The 22,415-nt window shown below is 42.2% G+C and overlaps 2 protein-coding genes across 2 annotated transcripts in view; one reads left to right on the top strand and one right to left on the bottom strand.

The window, feature by feature from the left end:
* ehhadh (enoyl-CoA, hydratase/3-hydroxyacyl CoA dehydrogenase) overlaps positions 1–14,702 on the bottom strand; it is a 35,794-nt gene extending 21,092 nt beyond the window's left edge. The window contains exons 1-6 of the mRNA XM_052523292.1: positions 14,554–14,702; positions 14,185–14,324; positions 13,738–13,841; positions 12,653–12,822; positions 6,141–6,252; positions 501–605 (exon numbers count right to left, since the gene is read on the bottom strand). Coding sequence (XP_052379252.1) covers positions 501–605; positions 6,141–6,252; positions 12,653–12,822; positions 13,738–13,841; positions 14,185–14,258 — 565 coding nt within the window. The 5' untranslated portion in view covers positions 14,259–14,324; positions 14,554–14,702. The remainder of the gene's footprint in view (positions 1–500; positions 606–6,140; positions 6,253–12,652; positions 12,823–13,737; positions 13,842–14,184; positions 14,325–14,553) is intronic.
* Positions 14,703–14,751: 49 nt separating this feature from the next.
* On the top strand, positions 14,752–21,074 carry tmem41aa (transmembrane protein 41aa). The gene is given in 6 exon segments (XM_052523295.1): positions 14,752–14,943; positions 17,483–17,633; positions 18,028–18,189; positions 18,493–18,631; positions 18,816–18,873; positions 18,875–21,074. Coding segments are annotated over 6 exon segments (840 nt in total). The 5' UTR covers positions 14,752–14,770; the 3' UTR covers positions 19,032–21,074.
* Positions 21,075–22,415: the final 1,341 nt, after the last annotated feature.

The raw sequence follows: 22,415 nt of genomic DNA, 5'->3' as shown, positions 1-22,415 counted from the left end.
TCCTATTCTAAAGCTCCACATCAACATGTCTCTCTCCTATTCTAAAGCTCCACATCAACATGTCTCTCTCCTATTCTAAAGCTCAACATCAACATGTCTCTCTCCTATTCTAAAGCTCCACATCAACATGTCTCTCTCCTATTCTAAAGCTCCACATCAACATGTCTCTCTCCTATTCTAAAGCTTCACATCAACATGTCTCTCTCCTATTCTAAAGCTCCACATCAACATGTCTCTCTCCTATTCTAAAGCTCCACATCAACATGTCTCTCTCCTATTCTAAAGCTCCACATCAACATGTCTCTCTCCTATTCTAAAGCTCCACATCAACATGTGAAAAGGTCACTGATAGAAAACAGAAAGGTGTATTTTTCCGCATATCCTTTATGAATTTAAAAGTAATCCAAGAAGTTATCTAGTTTTTCAAAATTATATGATCACAATATTTTAGCTAGTGACGGATTACACATCCGTTATTCCCGAATCATCGTGTCTCCTACCTGCAACGCTCCGGACGAACTCCACGGCCTGGTCCACAACGTTGTTATCGGTAACCTGATCTAGGATCCCCAGCTTCAGGGCCTCCGCAGCAGAGATATGGCGACCTAGGAAGTATACAACAGTCTGCGTTCAGCAGCCCAATTCTCATCTTTTTTACACTGATTGGACTTTTGTCCAATCACATTTGATATTTTCTCATGAAATATTTTCAGATACATTTTGGGGCATTTTGAATGTATTCAGACCCCTTGACTTTTTCTACATTTTGTTACCTTACAGCCTTATTCTAAATAGTTTTTTTACCCCTCAATCAACACACACAATACCCCCCAATGACATCACAATACCCCATAATGACAACACAATACCCCATAATGACATCACAATACCACATAATGACATCACAATACCCCTACACAACACCCCATAATGACATCACAATACCCCATAATGACAACACAATGCCCCATAATGACATCACAATACCCCATAATGACAACGCAATACCCCATAATGACAACGCAATACCCCATAATGACAACGCAATACCCCATAATGACAATGCAATACCCCATAATGACATCGCACTACCCCATAATGACATCGCAATACCCCATAATGACAACACAATGCCCCATAATGACATCACAATGCCCCATAATGACATCACAATACCCCATAATGACAACACAATACCCCATAATGACAACACAATACCCCTACACAACACCCCATAATGACATCACAATACCCCATCATGACAACACAATACCCCATAATGACAACGCAATACCCCATAATGAAAACACAATACCTCATAATGACATCACAATACCCCATAATGACAACACAATACCCCATAATGACAACGCAATACCCCTACACAACACCCCATAATGACATCACAATACCCCTACACAACACCCCATAATGACATCACAAAACCCCATAATGACAACACAATACCCCATAATGCCATCGCAATACCCCATAATGCCATCACAATACCCCATAATGACAACGCAATACCCCATAATGACAACGCAATACCCCATAATGACATCGCAATACCCCATAATGCCATCGCAATACCCCATAATGCCATCGCAATACCCAATAATGCCATCACAATACCCCATAATGACAACACAATACCCCATAATGACAACACAATACCCCATAATGACATCGCAATACCCCATAATGACATCGCAATACCTCATAATGACAACGCAATACCCCATAATGACAACGCAATACCCCATAATGACAACGCAATACCCCATAATGACAACGCAATACCCCATAATGACAACGCAATACCCCATAATGACAACGCAATACCCCATAATGACAACGCAATACCCCATAATGACAACGCAATACCCCATAATGACAACGCAATACCCCATAATGACAACGCAATACCCCATAATGACAACGCAATACCCCATAATGACAACGCAATACCCCATAATGACATCGCAATACCCCATAATGACATCCCAATACCCCATAATGACATCCCAATACCCCATAATGACATCACAATACCCCATAATGACATCACAATACCCCATAATGACATCGCAATACCCCATAATGACATCGCAATACCCCATAATGACATCACAATACCCCATAATGACATCACAATACCCCATAATGACAAAGCAATACCCCATAATGACATCACAATACCCCATAATGACATCACAATACCCCTACACAACACCCCATAATGACATCACAAAACCCCATAATGACAACACAATACCCCATAATGACATCGCAATACCCCATAATGCCATCACAATACCCCATAATGCCATCACAATACCCCATAATGACATCGCAATACCCCATAATGACATCGCAATACCCCATAATGACAACGCAATACCCCATAATGACATCGCACTACCCCATAATGACATCGCAATACCCCATAATGACATCGCAATACCCCATAATGACATCGCAATACCCCATAATGACATCGCAATACCCCATAATGACATCGCAATACCCCATAATGACATCATAATACCCCATAATGACATCCCAATACCCCATAATGACATCCCAATACCCCATAATGACATCCCAATACCCCATAATGACATCCCAATACCCCATAATGACATCCCAATACCCCATAATGACATCCCAATACCCCATAATGACATCACAATACCCCATAATGACATCACAATACCCCATAATGACATCGCAATACCCCATAATGACATCACAATACCCAATAATGACATCACAATACCCCATAATGACATCACAATACCCCATAATGACATCACAATACCCCATAATGACATCACAATACCCCTACACAACACCCCATAATGACATCACAAAACCCCATAATGACAACACAATACCCCATAATGACATCGCAATACCCCATAATGCCATCGCAATACCCCATAATGACATCGCAATACCCCATAATGACATCGCAATACCCCATAATGACAACGCAATACCCCATAATGACAACGCAATACCCCATAATGACAACGCAATACCCCATAATGACAACGCAATACCCCATAATGACATCGCAATACCCCATAATGACATCGCAATACCCCATAATGACATCGCAATACCCCATAATGACATCGCAATACCCCATAATGACATCGCAATACCCCATAATGACAACGCAATACCCCATAATGACATCGCAATACCCCATAATGACATCGCAATACCCCATAATGCCATCGCAATACCCCATAATGACATCGCAATACCCCATAATGACATCGCAATACCCCATAATGACAACGCAATACCCCATAATGACAACGCAATACCCCATAATGACAACGCAATACCCCATAATGACAACGCAATACCCCATAATGACATCGCAATACCCCATAATGACATCGCAATACCCCATAATGACATCGCAATACCCCATAATGACATCGCAATACCCCATAATGACATCGCAATACCCCATAATGACATCGCAATACCCCATAATGACATCGCAATACCCCATAATGACATCACAATACCCCATAATGACATCACAATACCCCATAATGACATCACAATACCCCATAATGACATCACAATACCCCATAATGACAAAGCAATACCCCATAATGACATCACAATACCCCATAATGACATCACAATACCCCATAATGACAAAGCAATAACACATTTGTATTTCATGTAATGGACATACACAAAATAGTCCAAATTGGTGAAGTGAATTTTTTTTTAAATACATTTTTAAAAACTTGTTTCAAAAAAGGAAAACGCTATGTCTGGCGCAAACCCAACACCTCTCATCACCCAGAGAACACCATCATGCTGTGGGGATGTTTTCATTGACAGGGACTTGGAAACTGGTCAGAATTGAAGGAATGATGGATGGCGCTAAATACAGGGAAATTCTTGAGGGAAACCTGTTTTTCAGTCTTCCAGAGATTTGAGACTGGGACGGAGGTTCACCTTCCAGCAGGACAATGACCCTAAACATACTGCTAAAGCAACACTCGAGTGGTTTAAGGGGAAACATTTAAATGTATTGGAATGGCCTAGTCAAAGCCCAGACCTCAATCTAATAGAGAATCTGTGGTATAAAGATCTCTGTACACCAGCTGAACCCATCCGACTTGAAGGAACTGGAGCAGTTTTGCCTTGAAGAATGGGCAGAAATCCCAGTGTCTAGGTGTGCCAAGCTTATAGAGACATACCCCAAGATACTTGCAGCTGTAATTGCTGCAAAAGGTGGCTCGACAAAGTATTGATTTTTGGGAGCTGAATAGTTACGCACGCTCAAGTTCAGTTTTTTTTGTCTTACTTCCTGTTTCACAATTAAAACTATTTTCCATCTTCAAAGTGGTAGGCATGTTGTGTAAATCAAATGATACAAACCCCCCCCAAAATCCTTTTTAATTCCAGGTTGTAAGGCAACAAAATAGGAAAAATGACAAGGGGAGTGAATCCTTTCGCAAGCCACTGTAGATATGTGTGCCTTTCCAAATGTTCTTTTTTTAACCTTTATTTAACTAGGCAAGTCAGTTAAGAACAAATTCTTATTTTCAATGACGGCCTGGGAACAATGGGTTAACTGCCTGTTCAGCGGCAGAACGACAGATTAGTACCTTGTCAGCTCAGGGGTTTGAGCCGGTTACTAGTCCAACGCTCTAACCACTAGGCTACCCTGACGCCCTCATGTCCAATCAATTTAATTTAACACAGGTGGAATACAATCCAGTTGTAGAAACATCTCAAGGATGATCAATGGAAACAGGATGCACCTGAGCTCAATTTTGAGTCTCATAGCAAAGGGTCTGAATACTTATGTAAATAAGGCATTTCTGTTTTTTATTTTTAATACATTTGCAAAAAAAACCAACAACATTTATTTGCTTTGGCATTATGGGGTATCACGTGTAGATTTATGAGGGAAAACATTTATTTAATAGATTTTATAATAAGGCTGTAACGTAACAAAAATGTGGAAAAAGTCAAAAGGGTCTGAATACTTTCTGAATGCTCTGTATATACAAAAGTATGTCGACACCCCTTCACATTAGACAAACATTGGCAGTAGAATGGCCTTACTGAAGAGCTCAGTGACTTTCAATGTGGCACCGTCATAGGATGCCAGGTTTCCAACAAGTCAGTCAGTTCGTCAAATTTCTGCCCCGGTCAACTGTAAGTGCTGTTATTGTGAAGTGGAAACGTAGAGGAGCGACACTGTCTCAGCCGCAAAGCGATAGGCCACACAAGGTCACAGAACGGGACCGCCAGGTGCTAAAACACGTAGAGCGTAAAAATGGTCTGTCCTCGGTTGCAACATTCACTCCCGAGTTCCAAACTGCCACTGGAAGTAACGTCAGCACAATAACTGTTCATTGGGAGCTTCATAAAACGGGTTTCCATGGCCGAGCAGCCGCACGCAAGCCTAAGATCACCATGCGCAATGCCAAGCGTCGGCTGGAGTGGTGTAAAGCTCGCTGGACTCTGGAGGAGTGGAAATGCATTCTCTGGAGTGAGGAATCACGCTTCACCATCTGGCTTTCCGACGGACAAATCTGTCTTTTGCAGATGCCAGGAGAACACTACCTGCCCCAATGCATAGTGCCAATGATTTTGGAAATGCTTGATGAGCAGTTATCCACCTCATTTTTTCACTTATACTACATGACCAAAAGTATCAGAATTGGGCAGCCATAGGGTCCTATTTTACAGCCCTGGCCCTAATTCAGTATTTTAAGGAATTCATCTTGCTTTAGGGTAAGTATAAGAAACAATTGTCAGAAAACTTCTAGTGTCTACGGGTTTCATTGACAAGCATTAGGATTTGATTTGATTTAACAGCATGGAATATATTATTATATTATTATTATATATAGAAAGGTGACTGCTCAAAAGGTACAATGCTGACCCCTGCTGGAGACATGGACAAAGTACGTCTCCGGCGGCACCCTTTTAAGCAATAAATACCGTAAGCATTTTATGTAAAACAATGCTAATGATATATTACAAATACAAACTGAACCCATAATGCATCTGTACATTGAATGTGCAAAGACATGAGATGAAAAGACATTTCCAGCTAGAGGAAAAAAGGTCATGTTGTCTACCTGTAGTGATGAGGTCCAGGGCGGCTGTTAACCCTATGAGTCTGGGTAGACGTTGTGACCCCCCTGCGCCTGGCAGCAGACCCAGGGTCACCTCTGGAAGTCCCAGAAGGGCCTGAAAACAGAAGTTATTACGTTGAATAATAATAACACATAGGATTTAAAATGCCTTTCAAAACAACCCAAGGACAATGTACAGCAAAGAAAATACAACCAAACAAGAACAAAACAATAGAAATAAAAGCTCCATACACTGTTTCTTGAGGGAAGCCTGTTTTTCAGTCTTCCAGAGATTGAGACTGGGACTGGGACGGAGGTTCACCTTGACTGGCCTGCACAGAGCCCTGACCTCAACCCCATCAAACACCTTTGGGATGAATTGAAACACCGACTGTGAGCCAAGCCTAATTGCCCCACATCAGTGCCCAACCTCACTAAATGCTGTTGTGGCTGAATGGAAGCAACTCCACGCATCAACCACACATAGGATTTAAAATGCCTTGTTGTGTTGTCTGCAAACTTAATGATGGTGTTGGAGTCGTGCCTGGCCATGCAGTCGTGGGTGAACAGGGAGTACAGGAAGGGGCTGAGCACGCACCCCTGGGGGGTCCCAGTGTTAAGGATCAGTGTGGCAGATGTGTTGCTACCTACCCTCACCACCTGGGCGGCCCGTCAGGAAGTCCAGGGTCCAGTTGCAGAGGGAGGTGTTTAGTCCCAGGGTCATTAGCTTAGTAATGAGGTCTGAGGGCACTATGGTGTTGAAACGCTGAGCTGTAGTCAATGAACAGCATTCTACATAGGTATATAGAGATTGCATCATCTGTGGATCTGTTTGGGCAGTATGCAAATTGGAGTGAGTCTAGGGTTTCTGGGATAATGGTGTTGGCAACGGACGTGAGTGCTACGGGTCTGTAGTCATTTAGGCAGGTTGCCTTTGTGTTCTTGGGCACAGGTACTATGGTGGTCTGCTTGAAACATGTTGGTATTACAGACTCAATCAGGGACATGTTGAAAATGTCAGTGAAGACACCTGCCAGTCGGTCAGCACATCCCCGGAGCACACGTCCTGGTAATCCGTCTGGCCCCGCAGCCTTGTGTATGTTGACCTGTTTAAAGGTCTTACTCACGTCGGCCACGGAGAGCGTGATCACACAGTCATCGGGAACAGCTGATTCTCTCATGCATGCCTCAGTGTTGCTTGCCTCGAAGCGAGCATAGAGATTTAGCCCGCCTGGTAGGCTCGTGTCACTGGGCAGCTCTCGGCTGTGCTAGTTTGCTACATAAGACGAGCGTCGGAGCAGGTGTCGTATGATTAGATCTTAGTCCTGTATTGACACTTTGCCTGTTTGATGGTTCGTCGGAGGGCATAGCGGGATTCCTTGTAAATGTCCGGGTTAGAGTCCCGCTCCTTGAAAGCGGAAGCTCTACCCTTTAGCTCAGTGCGGATGTTGCCTGTAATCTATGGCTTCTGGTTGGGGTATGTACATACAGTCACTGTGGGGATGAAGTCCTCGATGCACTCATTGATAAAGCCAGTGACTGATGTGGTGTACTCCTCAATGTCATCGGAAGGATCCTGGAACATGTCCAGTCTGTGATAGCAAAGCAGTCCTGTAGTTTAGCATCTGCTTCATCTGACCACTTTTTTATAGACCGAGTCACTGATGCTTCCTGCTTTAATTTTTGCTAGTAAGCAGGAATCAGGAGGATAGAGTTGTGGTTGAATATATCAAATGGAGGGCGAGGGAGAGCTTTGTACATGTCTCTGTGTGTGGAGTAAATGTGATCTAGATTTTTTCCCCCTCTGGTTGTACATTTAACATGTTGATAGAAAGTTGGAAGAACTAATTTAAGCTCTTAAAGAATAGACAGAGACAGAGGTATAGTAGCATTGTAACAGACAGAGACAGAGGTATAGTAGTATTGAAACGGACAGAGACAGAGGTATAGTAGTATTGTAACAGACAGAGACAGAGGTATAGTAGTATTGTAACAGACAGAGACAGAACTTGTTTAAGTTTCCCTGCATTAAAGTCTGTGCAACTTGCTTGTTGAAGAAAAAAATCTTTGTCTAATCCGAGGTGAGTGATCGGTGCCCTGATATCCAGAAGCTCTTTGTCTAATCCGAGGTGAGTGATCACTGTCCTGATATCCAGAAGCTCTTTGTCTAATCCGAGGTGAGTGATCACTGTCCTGATATCCAGAAGCTCTTTGTCTAATCAGAGGTGAGTGATCTCTGTCCTGATATCCAGAAGCTCTTTGTCTAATCCGAGGTGAGTGATCACTGTCCTGATATCCAGAAGCTCTTTGTCTAATCAGAGGTGAGTGATCTCTGTCCTGATATCCAGAAGCTCTTTGTCTAATCCGAGGTGAGTGATCGCTGTCCTGATATCCAGAAGCTCTTTGTCTAATCCGAGGTGTGTGATCTCTGTCCTGATATCCAGAAGCTCTTTGTCTAATCCGAGGTGAGTGATCGCTGTCCTGATATCCAGAAGCTCTTTGTCTAATCCGAGGTGTGTGATCTCTGTCCTGATATCCAGAAGCTCTTTGTCTAATCCGAGGTGAGTGATCGCTGTCCTGATATCCAGAAGCTCTTTGTCTAATCCGAGGTGTGTGATCTCTGTCCTGATATCCAGAAGCTCTTTGTCTAATCCGAGGTGAGTGATCTGTCCTGATATCCAGAAGCTCTTTGTCTAATCCGAGGTGAGTGATCGCTGCCCTGATATCCAGAAGCTCTTTGTCAAATCCGAGGTGAGTGATCTGCCCTAATATCCAGAAGCTCTCTTCTGCCGTAAGATACGGTTGCAGAAACATTATGTACAAAATAAAGTTACAAATAACGCAAATAAAACCCCACATAATAAAACTGCTGCCATTTCTTCCGGCGCCATTTTAACATTCCAGAGAACACTGTCAGTCAGTCAGTCCTGTTAGGTAATTATTTTTCAGAGTAAATAACTCACGAACACTAGAGAAGCTTTAACCAAGTTTAATTCTTCCCAAAGGTTCTGTAATTAGACAGCAAAACATTTCTCACATCACAGTCATAAACATTTAACTTAAAACACTCCTCCTTCTGTCAAATCCTTACATTTTATGGCTCCACAGGAAGCTAATAAAGAGGGTAACAGGATACCAAACATGTATTACTCCCTTAAGAGAATCTGTCCTCACCCCTCCTTCATCTAATCTACAGATGTCCATCTGTCTGCGCTGTTTCACACGTTGCTCTCCTCTCACCCCCCCCCAACACATTCCGAAGCCATCTGTCTTTCTTCAGAGAACCATTAACTTCTGACATAACCCCCAGTCTCTTTCATTTCCTATCATTCATTTACTATCTCAATGATCAAAGTTTAGCCGATTATAACAGACCTATGATCGATCGGTCGGTCGGTCGGTCAGTCAGTCACAGTACTACAGAGAGCCATGACTACATGGAACTCTATTCCACAGTACTACATAGAGCCGTGACTACATGGAACTCTATTCCACAGTACTACATAGAGACATGACTACATGGAACTCTATTCCACAGTACTACATAGAGCCATGACTACATGGAACTCTATTCCACAGTACTACATAGAGCCATGACTACATGGAACTCTATTCCACAGTACTACATAGAGCCATGACTACATGGAACTCTATTCCACAGTACTACATAGAGCCATGACTACATGGAACTCTATTCCACAGTACTACATAGAGCCATGACTACATGGAACTCTATTCCACAGTACTACATAGAGCCATGACTACATGGAACTCTATTCCACAGTACTACATAGAGCCATGACTACATGGAACTCTATTCCACTGTACTACATAGAGCCATGACTACATGGAACTCTATTCCACAGTACTACATAGAGACATGACTACATGGAACTCTATTCCACAGTACTACGTAGAGCCATGACAACATGGAACTCTATTCCACAGTACTACATAGAGCCATGACTACATGGAACTCTATTCCACAGTACTACATAGAGCCATGACTACATGGAACTCTATTCCAGAGTACCACATAGAGCCATGACTACATGGAACTCTATTCCACAGTACTACATAGAGCCATGACTACATGGAACTCTATTCCACAGTACTACATAGAGACATGACTACATGGAACTCTATTCCACAGTACTACATAGAGCCATGACTACATGGAACTCTATTCCACAGTACTACATAGAGCCATGACTACATGGAACTCTATTCCACAGTACTACATAGAGCCATGACTACATGGAACTCTATTCCACAGTACTACATAGAGCCATGACTACATGGAACTCTATTCCACAGTACTACATAGAGCCATGACTACATGGAACTCTATTCCACATCAGGTAACTGATGCAGCAGTAGAATCAGATTTAAAAAGCAGGTAAAAATACACCTCATGGAACAGTGGGGACTGTGAAGAGACACACAGGCGTACATTGTAATATTATTGTATGGTGGTATTATACAGTTTGTATTTTAGATATGTAGTTCATGTTATGATTTACTGTTTAATCTTTTGTTTTATATGTAAATAAATAACGGTTAAATAAACGGAAGTGCTTTATTATGTTTAGACCCCAGGAAGAGTAGGTGCTGCCTTGGCAGGAACTAATGGGGATCCATAATAAACCCCAGGAAGAGTAGCTGCTGCCTTGGCAGGAACTAATGGGGATCCATAATAAACCCCAGGAAGAGTAGCTGCTGCCTTGACAGGAACTAATGGGGATCCATAATAAACCCCAGGAAGAGTAGCTGCTGCCTTGGCAGGAACTAATGGGGATCCATAATAAACCCCAGGAAGAGGAGCTGCTGCCTTGGCAGGAACTAATGGGGATCCATAATAAACCCCAGGAAGAGTAGCTGCTGCCTTGACAGGAACTAATGGGGATCCATAATAAACCCCAGGAAGAGTAGCTGCTGCCTTGGCAGGAACTAATGGGGATCCATAATAAACCCCAGGAAGAGTAGCTGCTGCCTTGGCAGGAACTAATGGGGATCCATAATAAACCCCAGGAAGAGTAGCTGCTGCCTTGGCAGGAACTAATGGGGATCCATAATAAACCCCAGGAAGAGTAGCTGCTGCCTTGGCAGGAACTAATGGGGATCCATAATAAACCCCAGGAAGAGTAGCTGCTGCCTTGACAGGAACTAATGGGGATCCATAATAAACCCCAGGAGGAGTAGCTGCTGCCTTGGCAGGAACTAATGGGGATCCATAATAAACCCCAGGAAGAGTAGCTGCTGCCTTGACAGGAACTAATGGGGATCCATAATAAACCCCAGGAAGAGTAGCTGCTGCCTTGACAGGAACTAATGGGGATCCATAATAAACCCCAGGAAGAGTAGCTGCTGCCTTGGCAGGAACTAATGGGGATCCATAATAAAACCCAGAAAGAGTAGCTACTGCCTTGGCAGGAATTAATGGGGATCCATAATAAACCCCAGGAAGAGTAGCCGCTGCCTTAACAGGAACTAATGGGGATCCATAATAAACCCCAGGAAGAGTAGCTGCTGCCTTGGCATGAACTAATGGGGATCCATAATAAACCCCAGGAAGAGTAGCTGCTGCCTTGGCAGGAACTAATGGGGATCCATAATAAACCCCAGGAAGAGTAGCCGCTGCCTTAACAGGAACTAATGGGGATCCATAATAAACCCCAGGAAGAGTAGCTGCTGCCTTGGCAGGAACTAATGGGGATCCATAATAAACCCCAGGAAGAGTTGCTGCTGCCTTGGCAGGAACTAATGGGGATCCATAATAAACCCCAGGAAGAGTAGCCGCTGCCTTAACAGGAACTAGTGGGGATCCATAATAAACCCCAGGAAGAGTAGCTGCTGCCTTGGCAGGAACTAATGGGGATCCATAATAAACCCCAGGAAGAGTAGCTGCTGCCTTGGCAGGAACTAATGGGGATCCATAATAAACCCCAGGAAGAGTAGCTGCTGCCTTGGCAGGAACTAATGGGGATCCATAATAAACCCCAGGAAGAGTAGCTGCTGCCTTGGCAGGAACTAATGGGGATCCATAATAAACCCCAGGAAGAGTAGCTGCTGCCTTGGCAGGAACTAATGGGGATCCATAATAAACCCCAGGAAGAGTAGCTGCTGCCTTGACAGGAACTAATGGGGATCCATAATAAACCCCAGGAAGAGTAGCTGCTGCCTTGGCAGGAACTAATGGGGATCCATAATAAACCCCAGGAAGAGTAGCTGCTGCCTTGGCAGGAACTAATGGGGATCCATAATAAACCCCAGGAAGAGTAGCTGCTGCCTTGGCAGGAACTAATGGGGACTAATGGGGATCCATAATAAACCCCAGGAAGAGTAGCTGCTCCATAATAAATACAAATACAGTCAGTCAGACCTATGATCAGTCAGTCAGTCAGACCTATGATCAAGTCAGGCACTCAGCTGGACGTATAGTCAGTCAGTCGGACCTATGATCAGTCAGCCAGTCATTTGGACGTTGATCCCTGAGAGAGAATCATGTAACTAACCTTGGAGTGTGCAATGCGATAGTGGCAGCCCAGTGCTAACTCCAGTCCTCCTCCCAGTGCTACTCCCTCGATGGCTGCGGCCACAGGCTTGTCCACAGCCTCAATAGCATGGATCATGGGCACCAGGGGGGGCCCCAACATCTGCCCCGCAAACTCCCTGATGTCCGCCCCTGGTAGAAACAGACAAACCTCTGATCGCATTGTACAGTTGTATACCTGAATGACTATGCTTCATAATAAAACAGATTTGAAAGTGAGAAATAGATAAACCTCTATCTAGTGCTGCTGGTGTAACAGAATAACTTTACGTCCGTCCCCTCGCCCATACCCGGGCGCGAACCAGGGACCTTCTGCGCACATCGACAACAGTCACCCACGAAGCATCGTTACCCATCGCTCCACAAAAGCCGCGGCCCTTGCAGAGCAAGGGGAACTACTACTTCAAGGTCTCAGAGCAAGTGACGCAACCGATTGAAACGCTATTTAGCGCGCACCGCTAACTAAGCTAGCCGTTTCACATCCGTTACACCGGCACCACCGCTAACTAAGCTAGCCGTTTCACATCCGTTACACCGGCACCACCGCTAACTAAGCTAGCCGTTTCACATCCGTTACACCGGCACCACCGCTAACTAAGCTAGCCGTTTCACATCCGTTACACCGGCACCACCGCTAACTAAGCTAGCCGTTTCACATCCGTTACACTGGCACCACCGCTAACTAAGCTAGCCGTTTCACATCCGTTACACTGGGAGACAAAGTTTGCATCTCCAATGGTACCTTATTGATGTGGTCTATCCCCGTTATGGTTCACTATTGCCTTAACCTTCAGAAACCCACAGTGCATCCCAAAAGGATCCCTATTTCCTTAGATAGTGCACTACTGTTGGCCAGGCAAGTAGTGCACTACTATATATAGGGTGCCAATTGGGACGCAAGACAGATCCAGACCTCTAGTCTAGCCTATTCCTATAATAGTGCATTACTTTTGATAGGGGCCCTGATCAAAAGCAAAGCACTATACACTGAATGGGGTTCCATTGCAAACACAGCAGTATACTGTAGAATCTACAGGACATTCTTACCTCCACAGAACTTCCCATTCTGTCCACAGATCACTACAGATGTCACCTGTGGGTCCTTCAGGGCCCTCTGCACCGTATCTACTATGCCCTGTCGCACCGCTGCACTGGGGACACACAGACAGACAGAAATCACATCAATATGACACTAAAAGGTCCAAAATGCGCAGACAGACAGGTGCAGAATCATGTGAAGTTACAGTATATGTTCCAACTCTACAGGAATTCAATTTACATGATGACATCCCATACTAGCTATACTTTAATAATAATATTAGAATCTTAAGTATAAAGACAAGTATTTTTAACAAGGACATGACAGGTGCAAACCAACCTGCTTTGGTTGTCACCTTCGTAACGCATAAGCCTACTAATCGACAGGAACATGTTTATCGACATTTCTACTGCGTGCAATATTATCCCAACCGTACCAAGTTATTTTGAACTCACCTGAGCGCGTTGACAGGTGGATTCTGAAGCGTTATCAGAGCAACGGATCCCGGGAGCCGAGAGTACGTGGCCATTATTGTTCTGGGGAAAAGTCACTCCGACTCCTCATATACCATGGCGCGCGCAGCTGATGTTGAACTCTAGACCAAGTGAGATGGCATGTTGTCATCACCTTTACCACATATCGACTTTAAAAGGTGAGTTTGTTGACTTGGTTGAGAAGGAAGTCTTTTGATACTTTTTAATTTCTTCAATACGACACTGAGATTTTCCCCAATTAGTGAAAACATAAATTACTACAATAATTACTTTTCACATAGTTTTAACCCTGTGTGTATATTCCCAATAAAATACGTGCAATAGACTCACTGAAAGTGCTAAACGTGTTTAGAATGGTAATAACACTATGACCCCATGTTGTTCAATGACACAAACGTAGCGCTGATAATAACGGATGTTGCGTCACAGCTGTCCGTCGAGGCTCCCCGTGTTCCTCTTCGGTCCAGCGCTTATTGTCGTCCCCTTCTGTCTCACCCGATACTTGGTTCCTGTATTGCATGTAGACTAACTAGCTTCTTCTTTAACTATGCGGTCAATTGTGGGTTTAATTGTTGTAATTACCGCCGCTACTTTCTATCTGTACATTCTGTCTTCTTACCTTCCGACCGGACCGCGACAACTCCCACCCAAAGCGACGGAGGACGAAGAAACGTCTGACATCGACACTAACAAGGACAGTGGAGAATTCAAAGAACACAGGTAACTATGTAGACTACAGTATATGGCTCTGATTCGTACTGGTGTAATCGTATAGCTTCCGTCCCTACCTGGGCTCGAACCAGGGACCCTCTGCACACATCGACAACAGCCACCCTCGAAACGCGGCTTTTGTGGAGCGATGGGTAACGATGCTTCGAAGGTGGCTGTTGTCGACATTTACATTTACATTTAAGTCATTTAGCAGACGCTCTTATCCAGAGCGACTTACAAATTGGTGCATTCACCTTATGACATCCCGATGTGTGCAGAGGGTCCCTGGTTCGAGCCCAGGTAGGGACGGAAGCTATACTGTTCCACTGGCTAGCGACTTTAAAAAATATATATATTTAACGAGGCAAGTCAGTTAAGAACAAATTCTTATTTACAATGATGGCCTACCGGGGAACAGTGGGTTAACTGCCTTGTTCAGGGGCAGAACGAAAGAGTTCTACCATGTCAGCTCGGGGATTCGAACCAGCAACCTTTCGGTTACTGGCCCAACGCTCTAGATTCACTGAATAAATTTGTTTGGAGAAAGATACACTTAAGACATTAAATAATATCTCCCCCATATCAAAGTAATTTTCTGTAGTTAGAAACAGAGAAGATAAGCATTCCTGCAACATTATTTTGTTGAAATATAATATAATTAGATCTACGATGAATTAATCTAATATAATATAATTAGATCTACGATGAATTAATCTAATTGATTGCATCCATCTTGGCCATTTTTGAATTTATAGGATTCATATAATCAATAAATATAGTACTGTTGATAATGAGATATGTAGATAGGGCGAGTCGGTCAAGGATCGATTCGGACAAGGTGGTCAATTCAATTACAAGCGACAGTTTATTCAGAGTAAAGATATCTGGTACAACGTATACGGGCTCATTCATTTGGCTCATAAGGAACCAGCAGAAAGAAGCCCCGATAACAGATTGCAAGCATGTTATGTACAGCACAGAAAGTAGGTTGAGTCTGGAAGTCACGGTCTTTTGGTTGGCCACAGTTGAGGTGTTGTCTTCTTGGATTGGTCCTGTTGAGCCGTCCGTCGTTCCTCCGCGTCTCGTCGGGCTGTTCTCAGTCACACAATGTTCGGCTAGGAAGGAGATTGTGTGTGTGTGTGCTTGTGTCTGCAAGTCAAGGCTGTGTCTCTTCCTCCCAATGTGTGGGTGTATGTCTTATCTGTGTGTCCTCGGCAGTTAGTGTGTGTATGTGTGTGTGGGGGTGTGGGAGCTATCCTGTATGGGACCTAACATGTTTCACTGTGAAAATACGCTGTCTCAGTTATAGCAATGTAATAGCAGTAGGCTGGTCACTTGCATAAGAAATAGCAATTCTTTACAGTACCTAAAATCTGATTTGGACCAAACTTTTTTTTCTAACAATAAGTATGACAGGAGGAATTCAAATAAATAGTCAAAAGCCACCTGCAGATGTCCCAGCCCAGGTCAACAAGTGAACAATATCAGTTCTCCACGTCTGACAAGTAGTACATGGAGCTGTGGCTTGTTTCTCCATCACATGTAATGTATTCCTAGTCAATTTACTGATGTTATCTTCCCCTGTTCAAAGGAATTAGTCATTGGAGTTGTTAGGTTTATGAATCTACTCCCAGGTTCAAAATACAAATATATACCATTTTTATTTAACCTTTATTTTACTAGGCTAGTCAGTTAAGAACAAATTCTTATTTTCAATGACGGCCTATGGGTTAACTGCCTGTTCAGGGGCAGAACGACAGATTTGTACCTTGTCAGCTCAGGGGTTTGAACTTGAAACCTTCTGGTTACTAGTCCAACACTCTAACCACTAGGCTACCCTGCCACCCCTCCACTCTAACCACTGGGCTACCCTGCCACCGCTCCAATCTAACCACTAGGCTACCCTGCCACCCCTCCACTCTAACCACTAGGCTACCCTGCCGCCCCTCCAATCTAACCACTAGGCTACCCTGCCACCCCTCCACTCTAACCACTAGGCTACCCTGCCACCCCTCCACTCTAACCACTAGGCTACCCTGCCACCCCTATGAGGTGGAATAACCCTTCATTCATCTTCCCATCATCATACACTGATGAGTACCATGACTCGTATACTGTAGTTCATCATCATACACTGATGAGTACCATGACTCGTATACTGTAGTTCATCATCATACACTGATGAGTACCATGACTCGTATACTGTAGTTCATCATCATACACTGATGAGTACCATGACTCGTATACTGTAGTTCATCATCATACACTGATGAGTACCATGACTCGTATACTGTAGTTCATCATCATACACTGATGAGTACCATGACTCGTATACTGTAGTTCATCATCATACACTGATGAGTACCATGACTCGTATACTGTAGTTCATCATCATACACTGATGAGTACCATGACTCATACTGTAGTTCATCATCATACACTGATGAGTACCATGACTCGTATACTGTAGTTCATCTCTCCAACCCCAGATCAGACCTTTTTTCCCCAGCATTCATGATACTATCTGTGTTGTGATCCCTCCGTTCAGGCTGAAGTTCCCCTCAGACCTGGTCGAGCTGAGGGAACTGGCTGAGCTGCTCCAGTTCTACAAGACAGAACACACTGGATACCTTCTGCTTCTCTTCTGTAGCGCCTATCTCTACAAGCAGTCCTTCGCCATTCCTGGCTCCTCCTTCCTGGTACACACACTCGCACACAGAAAATATACTCAGAAGCAGAAATTGTAGGTAAACATCATAATATACACATTATAAATGTGATTTTTCTTTTTTAAACATGTTTGTGGAAATGTTTGTAATCATAGTATTTATTTTATATTTAATACTTAGTATTTTCTATAAATATAACATACATTAGGCCAACTGTACATTTAATTATCTTAAATACATAATTTCACAAAGAAAATGTATAATCACGACTGATCATTAATAGGACAACAGCTACATGAAATACATAATGAAATGTGTGATCATGAAAGGAAGACAATTGACATGGCATATTCACAAATCGTTAGCTACATGACATACTTTTGTAAGTTGTAGCTCTGATTGTTTTTGATTCTGTCCTCTGCAGAACATTCTAGCAGGTGCTCTGTTTGGCCCATGGCAGGGCTTGGTACTAGCCTGTGTTCTGACCACTGTGGGCTCCACCATGTGTTACCTCCTCTCCCAGGCCTTCGGTAAGCGCTACATCACAAACCTCTTCCCTGGCCAGGTCTCCATGCTGCAGAGGAAGGTATGTAGTTCTGCAACAATCCCATTCACTGTTTATAACAGGTGAAAATCCATCCTCCCAATTTAGCCGATGTGAAATGGTTAGCTAGTTAGCGGTGTGATCAACCTGTGACGTCACCTGCTCTGACACCTAGAAGTGGGCTGTTGCTCAGCAAGGGTCATGGCTTTGGTAGAGTGATTGGTAACTTGATCTGTGGGATGCCGACACTGACATTGGTTATATGGCCACTGGGTGGCAGCAGAGTTCATGTATGAGGAGATAGATATTAACTAACCACTTCTCTGTTGCTGCTCTGGTTCCAAGGTGGAAGAGAACCAGTCCTGTCTGTTCTTCTTCCTCCTCTTCCTCAGGTTCTTCCCCATGACTCCTAACTGGTTCCTCAACATGTCCGCCCCCATCGTCAACATCCCTGTCACATTCTTCTTCTTCTCCGTCTTCATCGGTGAGCAGCAGAAACGGATTCACTCTTTTTACTTCATAGTCCCAATGTGTTATTCATGTAATATTCAGAGACCATCTCTTTATGATCCGTAAGACCATAACATACTTAGCAATGATTGATGTTTCTGTCCCTCTGTGTGTCTCATGTCTCTTTCACTTTCTGTCTTCTGTCCCCATCCCTCCAGGCCTGATCCCATATAACTTCATCTGTGTCCAGACGGGCTCCATGCTGTCTGAGTTGTCCTCTGGATGACCTGTTCTCCTGGGGCAAAGTGCTACAGCTGCTGGGCATAGCCTGTGTGGCTCTGGTCCCCGGGACCCTCATCAGACACTACAGCCAGACACACCTCAAACTGGACGGCCTGGCGGAGAGTAATGGAGTCAACAAGAAGACTCAGTGAGGAGCGAACAAGGGTCTCCGCGTCCTGTGGAAATAACAACACACAGAGGATGAAGTTGTAGGATTTGGTATTTTTGGGATAGTCTGTACTCTCCAAGTTCAGCCTCCATTTTATAATAATAATATATAATAATATATATTTTGTTGGTAAGACCCTGAGTCAGCCTGTACATCATCCTGTCAGTGGGCTGGATACAGGGGAAAACATGATCAACTAGGTTGGGAACTGAGGTTTCCTACAGTGGATGACCTCACAGCAGAAGGGAGATGTGGAAGTCCGTGTGTATGTTAAGAGATTGTATGGACTGAGTCTGTCTGTGTGAAGGTATTTTAAGACATTCGTGTTTTTATGGGTGAAGGGAGGAGACATGTTCATTCAAAATCATTGTGTTGATGTTCTTGTTTTGATGAAGATAGCTTTAGTTTTTGGATAGATTCTGTTGTTGGTACTGATACACACGTACCTTTTTAAAGTGGCCTGTGTTTCTGTTGTAAACAGCAAGCAGAACAAAGCAGAACAAGATGTCCCACAAAGACTATTCTAGGGAGGGGAAAGGTAAAAGGTGAATGGGTTTTGTATGTTATTACATAGGGAATTGATTGGGTATCTTTTTTTTTAAACATATTTTTCTGAATCGTTAGACCTGTATTTTATTGAAATACAATATTTTTACTAACTGCCTATCAGCGTTAGTGTGATTGAAATTTAAAGGCAATGTTCCCGTGTTTGGCTAAATGCATTCACGGTAAATGCTGCATATGTCAGCTCAGTTGGAAATTACCTTTAAATTTAGATTGCGCAATCTGTAAGGTTCAGTGATTCAGATTGAGTTTCATTAGGACTCTCTTCACCTTGATTGAATGTTTGCGTAAATACAAGGGTTTCATTTTCTAATTGTCAACGAGTTATCAATTGTGAGGGATGTGTATTTAAAAAAAAATATATATATTTTGTCACTTTCAAAATGTAAATGTTTTCTGTCTGGATATCTTATTTGTCAATAACAATAACAGATGAACAACAACCAGAGTGTTATTATTATTAGATTTGTTTAAGGGGATCAGCTTGATAAATTGTTGCTTCCGTCAATGTAATTGTCTGCATCCAATCCCCCCATATATTTTTGTACATTTTTTTGTATATATTTGACTTAATTTCCCCGAACTATAACATCCCCTAATTACAGAATGGACAACAACTCTTATGCTTCTACTTCACAGGAGGCTTAATTAATTGAGGAGGACTGGCTCAAGGTAATGACGAGAGAAGAATCAAATACATGGTTTCTGTTCCAGACATTATTCTCCCCTCAGCAGCCTCCTGTGTTCTATTTCCAGCTCATTATATATTATATACATTTAAAATACTTCACGATAGTTCTGCTTTTACCTTGTCAGCTCAGGGATTCGATCTTGCAACCTTTCGGTTCGCTGGCCCATCACTCTAACCCCTAGGCTACCTGCCGCCCCATCTATACCTGAACACCATCCAGGTTTGATTTCTTTATTGCCATATATTTTTCAACTGAGTTGTGATGTTTCACAAAAGTTTTGAACCTTTCTATTCTCATAGCTCGTACATATTGTAAATTAAAGATAAACGTTTTTGCTGAAAGTATTATATTATTGATCGATTGACTATGACTTTTTAATGTTTTAGTTTTGCCCCTGATTTGTGGAATAATCTGCAGAGTTCACTGCAGTTAGATGTACTGGTGCCTCTCAGGCAGTTTAAATGATTGATTGAGGACCTTTATGTAGTTGAATGTGATTGATTTCATTAAATGTAAAAAAAAAAAAAAAAATTATAGTGCTGATTTTATTGTTTTATACAGATGTGTATGTTTTAATATTCTGTTTTTATTGTAATGTGTACAGGGCTCTCTTGTAAAATAGATTTTAATCTTTAAAAAAAAAATGCTAAGTCAAAAATGATTCAGCCGTTCCTGAACCTGCGACCAAAAACAAGCAACATATGGACAGGACCAAAACAAATTATATAATGATTCTGTCTCTTCGCAGCAAAATCTGCAACGCTGGGAAGGTGGTATCCCCCATATAAATAACAGTCTATTGGTTGCAAAAATGTGGTATAATTAAATTGAAAAACTCAAGTTTGGAATCCGTTTGTAAACCAAGTGCCATGGAATTAGTCAATTGAAAATCTCTTCCCAACTATTTTGCAATCTGTGGCACAGATGTACATGTTTTGTTCATCATTGGTCTGTTCTTACTTATATTTCATTGATATGACTTCATCATTGGTCTGTTCTTACTTATATTTCATTGATATGACTTCATCATTGGTCTGTTCTTACTTATATTTCATTGATATGACTTCATCATTGGTCTGTTCTTACTTATATTTCATTGATATGACTTCATCATTGGTCTGTTCTTACTTATATTTCATTGATATGACTTCATCATTGGTCTGTTCTTACTTATATTTCATTGATATGACTTCATCATTGGTCTGTTCTTACTTATATTTAATTGATATGACTTCATCATTGGTCTGTTCTTACTTATATTTAATTGATATGACTCATCATGTTCTGTTCTTACTTATATTTAATTGATATGACTCATCATTGGTCTGTTCTTACTTATATTTAATTGATATGACTTCATCATTGGTCTGTTCTTACTTATATTTCTTTGATATTACTTCATCATTGGTCTGTTCTTACTTATATTTCATTGATATGACTTCATCATTGGTCTGTTCTTACTTATATTTCATTGATATGACTTCATCATTGGTCTGTTCTTACTTATATTTCATTGATATGACTTCATCATTGGTCTGTTCTTACATATTTCATTGATATGACTTCATCATTGGTCTGTTCTTACTTATATTTCATTGATATGACTTCATCATTGGTCTGTTCTTACTTATATTTCATTGATATGTTCTTCATCATTGGTCTGTTCTTACTTATATTTCATTGATATGACTTCATCATTGGTCTGTTCTTACTTATATTTCATTGATATGACTTCATCATTGGTCTGTTCTTACTTATATTTCATTGATATGACTTCATCATTGGTCTGTTCTTACTTATATTTCATTGATATGACTTCATCATTGGTCTGTTCTTACTTATATTTCATTGATATGACTTCATCATTGGTCTGTTCTTACTTATATTTCATTGATATGACTTCATCATTGGTCTGTTCTTACTTATTTCATTGATATGACTTCATCATTGGTCTGTTCTTACTTATATTTCATTGATATGACTTCATCATTGGTCTGTTCTTACTTATATTTCATTGATATGACTTCATCATTGGTCTGTTCTTACTTATATTTCATTGATATGACTTCATCATTGGTCTGTTCTTACTTATATTTCATTGATATGACTTC

Source organism: Oncorhynchus keta, chromosome 7, assembly GCF_023373465.1.
Source record: "Oncorhynchus keta strain PuntledgeMale-10-30-2019 chromosome 7, Oket_V2, whole genome shotgun sequence".
NCBI classification, from domain to species: Eukaryota; Metazoa; Chordata; class Actinopteri; order Salmoniformes; family Salmonidae; genus Oncorhynchus; species Oncorhynchus keta.
This window is presented reverse-complemented; position numbering and strand designations above follow the sequence as displayed.